Here is an 8,964-nt window from a genome sequence, read left to right as displayed (position 1 = left end):
TGAATTCAAACCTCTCCCAATCACTTCAAGTTTGCTTACCTAATATCTTTCCCTGGATAACTCCTAGGCATATCAAACATAGTAGATCTCATGGAATTTTGATTCCATGTTTCTAAACTGTTTCTTTAACAGTCTGTGCTATATTATGTACCTTGAAATATTCAGATGCTCAAACAAAAAATTTGAGAATCACACTGGATTCATCCTGTTTCTTTTTTCTGCACATTTAATCCATCAGTAAATCCTGTCAACTCCACCTTCACAATGCACACTGTAATACCACCACACCCCTTATTCCCTTGCAAACACCCTGGCTCAAGTGAGCATCATCTTTTTTTTTTTCTTTTTTCTTATTTTCTTACATCGTTGTCCATTTTTGTAAACCATCACCATGATCCCTTGTGCTCTTTCTTCCTCTGTTTTGACCCTTCTATCATCCTTTCCCCTGTTGTACTCCTCAGATCTATGGTTTGTCTACAAGTTTTGTCTTTTTCCTGATCCTTTGTTATGTTTCCCTATACTGCCCCTATAAGTGAGACCTTCTGATATTTTTCTTTTTCCTTCCATTATCACCTTTTGCTTGGGACTGGTCTTTTATTCCCCTTTCCCTGACCACACAGTTCCTTCTGGTCTTTTGTTAATGTGATGAAATCATTATCTCGCCTCTATTTAAAATCCATCAATAGTTTCCTATTAGTCTTAGAGGCCAAACTCCTTCTTTTATCCATACCACATTTTCTTTTTACTCTCTCTAAAGCTAGTCATATTTATTTCCTCTCTGTTTTTAAAACACAAGCAACTTTGTACCTTAGAACTTTTGCGTTTGCCATACACATTCCAAACTTTCTGAATTGTCTCTCCCTTCTCATCTTTGATATTTCGGCCTCTCTTAAGTGAGGCCATTCTGAATTACTCTAACAAAAGTATTTGTTGAATTACTCTAACAAATACTCTCTATCTCATGAAACTTTCCTTTCTGGCACTTAACATACTCTCTATTTTTTTTTTTAAGATTTATTTATGCATACAAGAACTGGGTATAGGCCAGAGGTGTGGGGGGTGAGAATATTCACCAGAGACAGAGTGGGGAACAGAACAGGCAGATTGACTGAAATACACTGCTGAGGGGAGCAGTGGGCAAGTCAGGAGAGGTCTGCTGCACCATGTAGGTAGCTCCCTGGTGGGGGATTGAACTCGTGCTGCAGTGGCTGAGGATAGCTTCATAGGCTGCGTCTTAACCCCTCGCACCACCAGGGAGGCCCTCTATGTTCTTGTTTTTTGAGTTGCTTCTTTGTCATTTGGCTTTCTCATGTTGAATTACATGAAGGAAGGGACTAATTTGCCTTTTTTGTATATCCAGTGCTAAGCTTCTAGAACCTAGTAGGCAGTTCATCCATAATTTTATGACTCATTAACTAACTGAATAAATGTGAGATGCCCTTTGCATTCCAGAAACAATATCTGGCATGTATGTACATATTTTAAACAGCCTAATTCAGTAGTTCTCAATCGTCACTGCAAGTTAGATCACTTGCACATCTTTAAAAAAATAACAATGCTTGGGTTCCACACCACATCCATTAAATCAGAATCTCTGGAACTGGGACCCAGCCATTATCTTTTGAAAACTCCTTTAGGTTGATTCTAATCTACAATCAGCATAGGAAAATAAATAACTGTCTTTACCTTTTCTTTAAATACCAGTTAAGTGCATTTGTTATTTCATATTTATGTCTGTTAGCATGATTGCATATCAAACAATTTTTACAAGTAATCTTTCTGAAGACTCCAGGGTCCCTTTTTGGCCTTTTCCAAATACTTTATAAAAACACTTCAAGTATGGAAATTTTCTTTAGATCACAAAACCTATTCCCTTGACTATGTTGATACTATATTGGCCTGGGAGTAGGCTTCTTTGGGGTTTCAGAGTAATAGACATTTCCTGAGAAATAATTCATGTGAATATCATCCCTCACAATCTATGAAACACTGCAGTGCTTGAAATTACTTGGAAGTTTTTGCTTTTTTATTCATATTTTCACTTTCATTGTTATCGGATAGTCTCTCAGATATGTGCTGGGTGCTCCCCATTCAATTGAAGTAATTGTCATTTGTTCAAATGTATCTTATTAGAAATGTTTTCCCTAAACACTCTACCTAGCATGGCATCCAACCACTGTAATCACCCACTATTCCTTTCCCTTATTTTATATTTTTTACACAACTTTTCACAAATTAGCAAATATATTTATCTGCTTATATATTTATCTGCAAATATATTTATCTCATTTTGTCCTAAGAGTATAAGCTCCATAAAAGTGGGGGTTGTGACTACTCATTGTTGTTTTCCCTACCAGTGTTCAATAAGTATTTGTTGAAAGAATGAATGAAAAGTGTTCTGGCAAAGAAAAAGAAAAATACCGGATGCTTTCACTCATAGCAGGAATTTAGAAAACCTAAATAAGGGACCAGGGAATAGACTAATTATAATAAAGTAAAAATCAAAATCAACAAGAAACTATAAACCAGAGACACACTACAGTGGGATTGGGAGGGGAGGAGGGATTAGGGTCAAAATACAGGGGATGGGAATTGTATGGGGAATATAACCAAGATGAAAATGCATACATTGTGCAAAAAATAAAAAATGATGTAAAAATATATAAAATAAAATATTAAAAATTGATTGTCTTTTTTACCTTTTTTATTCCCATGGGATTTTGCTATGTATTTGGAAGTAGTATTTAGGTAAAAGAAATGTTCTTGGTAGCAGGAATCATTTACCTATCAGTCAGCAGTCTTATTTCTTCTCCAATAATAGTTAGCATTCCTGTGATCTAGTCATCTCAGACTGGAACTCTGAACACAGTCCTGAAGTGAAATAATTAATGCTCATTAGGGATGTCTGGTGACTGCTGAAGGCAAGACTATCTCGGTTTACAAGTGACTAGTTGAAGGATTTCTCTCAAGTGCTTCTTATGTTCGGATACTGTGATAGGTATTGAAAAGTCATTTTCTGCTTTCTAGAATCTTGTAATCTATGTTGAGATATAAATCTTATGATGTATAAAATGTGAGAATGGCTATAAAATTTTGAGAAATGTAAGATATAAGACAAATGCAAATTGAATATTAACTTTTGGATATGTAGGTGTATATATAGATAGCAGTTGACTTAGAATGATCTAGAATTTCTGGAAACTAAGTTTTAAAGCAGAATGGAAGGCAATAAAGAAAACAGATGCATTCCCTTTGGTGTTTTTCTATTCACAAGCCCTGAAATCTTTACCTAAGTGTTTCCAGTATTGTTCCCTCTTTTTTATAACATTTGATTTGGTTTTTTCCTTTATGAATTTATAGTAAGTTAATATCCAATTAGTTGCCATGTGAAAAACATGACAATTATTACTTTTTTTTTTTTTTTTGGATGTGAAGAACTTTGCCTTTATTAATTCAGAGTCATTTTTATTCTTTCTCACTTAATGGAAACAAAAGGTAGCAAATAGAATAGGAGTAGGAATATCAGATATAATACATTTATAGTCATAGAAGTCATATAAAGTTACTTGAGTTACCTTGTCCCCAGCATCTTTTTTTTTTTTAAATAATAAATTTTATTTTTATATTCCCCATACAATTGCAACCCCCCCATTCTGACCCCAATCCCTCCCCTCCCGCCCCTCACCCCCAAAAAGTGTCTCTGGTTCATAGTTTTTTGTTGATTTTGATTTTTGCTTTCTTATAGTTATTCATTTTTCTGGTCCCTTATTTAAGTTTTCTAGATTCCTGCTATGAGTGAGACCATCCGGTATTTTTCTTTTTCTTTTTGGCTTATTTCGCTGAGCATGATCCCTTCCAGCGCCATCCATGTTGCTGCAAATTGCATGTGTTTATCTTTTTTGAATGCTGAGTAATATTCCATGGTATATATGTACCACATCTTCTTAATCCAGTCATCTATTTTTGGGCATTTGGGCTGTTTCCAAAGCTTAGCTATTGTAAATAGTGCTGCTATAAACATAGGGGTGCAGGTGTTCTTTGGAATTGATGTTTCTGTGTCCTTTGGGTAAATACCTAGGAGTGGAATTGCTGGATCCTATGGAAGCTCTATGTTTAGTAGGTCCAGAAATCTCCACACAGCTCTCCACAGTGGTTGGACCAGTTTGCACTCCCACGAACAGTGCAGAAGAGTTCCTTTTTCTCCACACCCTCGTCAACACTTGTTGTTGCTAGTTTTTTTAATATGTGCCATTCTCACTGGTGTAAGATGGTATCTCATGGTAGTTTTGATTTGCATTTCCCTGATTACAAGTGATGTTGAACATTTTTTCATATGCCTGTTGGCCATTTGCATTTCCTCTTCAGAGAAAAAACATGACAATTATTACTTTACATCATTTATTGGCTATCACATGATGCTATACAAACTATGTCCCTGGTGTTGCTTATTGGACTACACTGGCTTTTTGAACTTGATACCTTCTATTAACCCCTCCATGTTTTCTTTTGATGTTTTTCTACCATGCTTTGTGTCCTGGTGGGCTGAGCTGTAAGAACTGCTTAGGTTCGGGCCTCCCCGGTGGCGCAGCGGTTGAGCGCTGGGTTGCGAAGCTGTCCGCAGCCTCTGAGGCACCGGTTCGATCCCCGGCTGCTCCCTGGCCACCGGAGGAGGGTCCCACATTGCGCGCAGACCTCTCCTGCTGCCCGCTGCTCCCCTCAGCAGTGTACTTCGGTCCTTCTGCCTGCTCTGCTCCCCGCTCTGGCTCTGGTGAATTCTCTCACCCTCCCGCGCTTCTGACTGTACCCAGTGCATGTATAAACAAACAAATAAATAAATAAAAACACATGCCTCTTTAAAAAAAAAAAAAGAACTGCATATGAGTGTGGGTAGAGCGAATGCTTACTTTAAGATGGTCATTGGGTTGTTAAGTTCTTGGAAACTGTGACTTTAAACAAAAAGACATATAATGAAAACAGGTCCTTAAGTAACACCATTTAATTCAATGTCAACTGGGATTACTGTTTTCTCATTAACAATGAAAATACAGTGAAAGAAATGACATACTTAATGACTTGCTGTTTTTGTTCCACTGGCTCTGGATCGCATGTCTTTGCCTCTTATCAGGCAGCTCTCTCTACATAGCTCTCTCATACATATCTTTCTGTTTCCTAGTATGATGGAGCTGCTCATTTCCGTTACATCTTCAAGCTTCTGGTGATAACATCTCCTGTCCTTTGATTAATTTTGGGGTACAGCACTATCCTTGTGCTTTCCCTCACACCTACCCTTACTTTTGTAATTAGTCTCTGTTTTAATCATTCCTTAAAGTACTCACTATCAGTTGTCGTTAAGTTCCTGCTGGGACTCTGCTCAATTTGCCGAACAGGAAGGGAATTAGAATCTGAATGTCTGAAGTTGAGGTGACATGTGTGTCTCTCATTCTTGAGTCTGGAACCAGTTCCTCTCTGTAGGTTACTTAAATAATATGGGCAGATGGGTAATTGATTTTGCCATTTAAGATGGCTTCCATAATTCTAGCCACTTGAAAAATTCTCCCCTACTGTTAACATGGAAGGCATGACAAAACAGCCAACTACTGACAGGGATTAAGGATGTTAGAAAAGCCTGGGATTGACTGCTGCTATTGAAAATCTGGTATATATCATAAATAGATATGCGACACATCAGGAATATCTCTTGGTTTGGGAAACAGTGCTGTTTACCACTTTATTAGGCCAAAGCAGTGATGACTAAAGACATGCAATTTTGGGCTATCAAAAGCAAAATACCAATAAGTAAGTCTGTGTGTATATGTATGTAAATTCACACACGTATGCTTGCTCAGTGCATATGATGTACTAGTGTATGCTTACTCATAGGTAAGCATCATCAAGACAGAGCTATTGAACCAGTTCATTGACAATAAAAGGCTGAAGATATTAATATTTGGGTTATCAGAGGAATAAAAATAGATGAAAAGGCTGGAATATGTTTGCAATATTCTCTTGAAAGTAAAAAATACTGGATAGTGGCGATGGCTACCTAAAATTGTGAATATGTTTTATAACACTGAATTACTCTTTCTTGATATGCACTTAAAATGGCTATCATGGTAAATTTTATATTACATGTCATAAAAAGAAAAAAAAATAAAATTCTACGTGTTCGAAGATTTAGGATATTTTCCTTCCTTTGAGTCAAACAAGTATATTTATCCATTATGCATAATGGATAAAATTTCATCCTTTACAAAGTTATGAGATTAGAAATCCCATTTTCAAGCCTAGTGAAATCACACATGCTATTAGACCTAATGTTGTACTTCAAGTTACGTGTATGGAGTAATGGTAGGTATCAACAGCTCAGGTCTTAGTGTTAAGTGGATTCATAGTTTACCTTTTCTGATATCACATGTGGGACTTAAGCAAGATACAATATTTTCTCAAGACTCAGTTTCCTCACTAGTTAAATGGGGGATAAGATCTATTTTACTATGATGTAAAAATTGAAAGAGTTCATATATGCAAAGTGCTTAGCACTGGAATCAGCATTTAGTAAATATTCAAGGTAGTGACTTCTAAGAGAAGCTTATATGTACTTTTCTAACATTAATCTTCTATAAATTTTGTGAGGTGTTCACCTTCAGAGAGAGGGAAGCCCTCTCATCCTGCTTTCATAGGATTCTAATTGGGACTCTTTGACCTGCTAATTAGATTCTGGCATAGAGAGGTTATTTTGATTAAACGAAGAGGTCATCAGATAAAGCAATCACCTCCCTACTTCTGCAGTCCTCCAAGTATTTTTTAACTCAACCCTTTCTGTAAAAGAGAGCAGATCTAGCTTTTGGTAGAACTCGCAATGCAAGCTCAACACACATTTCACTAAAGTCATCACAAGTAGGATGCATTATGACAAAGAAGGAGGTTATTACCTGTCATAAATTTATAAAGAAAGCAAGAAGGAAGAAAAAGAAAGCAAAAAAATGAGGAGGGCAGGAAAAAAAAAAAAGAGGATGAAGGATAAAGAAAGCTGGTTTTGTTTTTTAATCGCCTTCCAAATAGCTGACTTCAAATTTTTCCAAGGATTCAAAATGTGGGCAGTGTGGGTCACACTCTCCTCTTCAACCAATGCATAAAGAAGCTGACACAAAAACTCAAAGAAGATCATGACTCTTGCACCCTTGATAAAAGTGTACGAAGAATCATAATTCAAATGGGAAAACTGCTTCTACTAGTCCCAGCTCAGCACAAGACAAGGCTTCCTGCATCTCTTTGTTATCAATCAGTTGAATGTCAACTGTACATGAAGCAGTATTGCTAAGGAGTGTGAATAAAACAGTTAAGTGTAAAACTTATTCCCTGATCCTCAAGGAGTTGACCACAGTGCTGGAGAGATTAGTCATGGACCTAACACTCCAGAGCGGTCAATGAAACGTGACAAACGAGTTGGCAGGGATCTCGAAGGCGGAGGAATTCACAGTTAGGGATCATTTGGGGCAAGGGACTTGTCAAGGATGACCCTAAGAGGTGGAATGTAACGCAGGAGCTAAGTGGCGGGTGGGATTTTAGGTAGTCGGAAAGTCACTCAGGGCCTGAGAGGCGGCCTGAAGACCACGGCGCGTGCGCAGTCAAACACTCGCGCCGGGCGCGCGGCCCGCGGCGGGAAGCTTTCCTGGGCCAGCGAGCGCGAGACCCGGCGCGCCAAGGCGGGAAAAGACCCGCGCATGCGCAGCTCGGAGCTTCGCGCTCGCCAGGATGGGGAAGGGGAGGTGGAGTTTCCAAGAGGGAACTTGACCCGTTAGCAGCCGCGGCCATGGCGGCGCGCTCGTCATCCTCCCCGTTCCCGCCGTCCTCACCGGTCCCTCCGGCCCCGGCCCGAGAGTTGGGGCATTGGTCCCCACGGCTTGGGCGGGGAACTGTGGTCCATGCAGCGCGCAGCGAGGCCTCGGGTCTTGCGGACGCGGCGCGGGAGGGCGTCGTGGACAAAAGCGACATTTCCTGGCGGGGTGAAGAAGGGTCTGGGGGCCGGCGAGGGCCGGGGCGGGCGGCTGCAGCTCAGGCTCCCCTCCTCAGCGCGCCTGTGGGGTCCAGGCCGCTAGAGGGCATCTCGGTAGAGGAAGCGATGGTGACCCGGACGCAGCTGCTGGAGGAAGAGCTGAGCAGCCTAAAGGAGGAGCTGGCCCTGTGTCAGGTATCTAGGACTCTGGCCGCCGGCCTGTCCCCTCCGCAGCGGAGCGGCATCGAGGCCGGGGGGGAGGTGCGCCCCACTTCTTCGGCTTTTGGCTGAGCCGCTGCGCGGATTTGGACCCACCCAGCGCCGCCAGCGGCGGTCCCTCCTACTCCCGCACCCAGGTCCGGCCCGCTGCTCGGTGCTGGAGGAACAAGGCAGCGGTCGGCTCCCCGAACTTGGGTTCCCATCCCTCGCAGGACACGGGCCAAGCGGGGTTCCCCTCTCAGTGCACCGGGGTTGGTTTTATTCACTTGGCAACCCCCAGAACCCGCTGGCGTACCCCCTAGCCTCCCAGGAGCCCAAGAGCTTGGTAGTGACCGTAGTGGAACTTGATGCAGCAGGTGTGGAGTGCAGCCCACGAGCTGAAAATGTTCACCAGGAAAAGTGTCAACACGAAATTAAAATCCATGGATGAATGAGCCTGCTTTTAATTTTTTAAACCCACACTTGCTCTTATTAAGTCAAGTCAAACTTCTGTTGTCAATCCTGGCCAGTGATTTTGAGGGAGTCTCAGGCTGGGAACTTTACCACCCAGTAGATGATTCCTGATACTTGATATTGACTAGTTAGTCTAATTCCTTAGTCCCTGAGTGAGAAATCTCATTTTTGTGTCGTCAGGGAAAAGCAGTTACTAAATCAGTTTTGTTGACAGTAGTCTCCTGTTATTTTTAGAGTTTGTGTTTAGTAAGATGGCTCGCAGAGATTAATTTTTCCTTTAGTTTAGCAGCCTCACC

General features: G+C 40.8%; 1 protein-coding gene across 7 annotated transcripts in view; it reads left to right on the top strand.

Moving 5' to 3' along the window:
* The first annotated feature begins 7,733 nt into the window (after positions 1 to 7,733).
* The window catches only part of CNTLN (centlein), a 236,875-nt gene continuing 235,644 nt past the window's right edge, over positions 7,734 to 8,964 (top strand). For 6 of the 7 annotated variants that reach the window (XM_037494596.2, XM_037494597.2, XM_054689416.1 and 3 more), the window contains exon 1: positions 7,734 to 8,191. In XM_037494596.2, coding sequence (XP_037350493.1) covers positions 7,814 to 8,191 — 378 coding nt within the window. In that variant the 5' untranslated portion in view covers positions 7,734 to 7,813. The remainder of the gene's footprint in view (positions 8,192 to 8,964) is intronic. The other variant, XM_054689418.1, reaches the window with a different exon arrangement.

This window comes from Talpa occidentalis, unplaced genomic scaffold (assembly GCF_014898055.3).
Source record: "Talpa occidentalis isolate TD23 unplaced genomic scaffold, MPIMG_talOcc4v2.1 talOcc4.7, whole genome shotgun sequence".
Lineage (NCBI taxonomy): Eukaryota > Metazoa > Chordata > Mammalia > Eulipotyphla > Talpidae > Talpa > Talpa occidentalis.
Note: the sequence above shows the minus strand (reverse complement) of the source record. Positions and strands in the feature narration are given on the sequence as shown.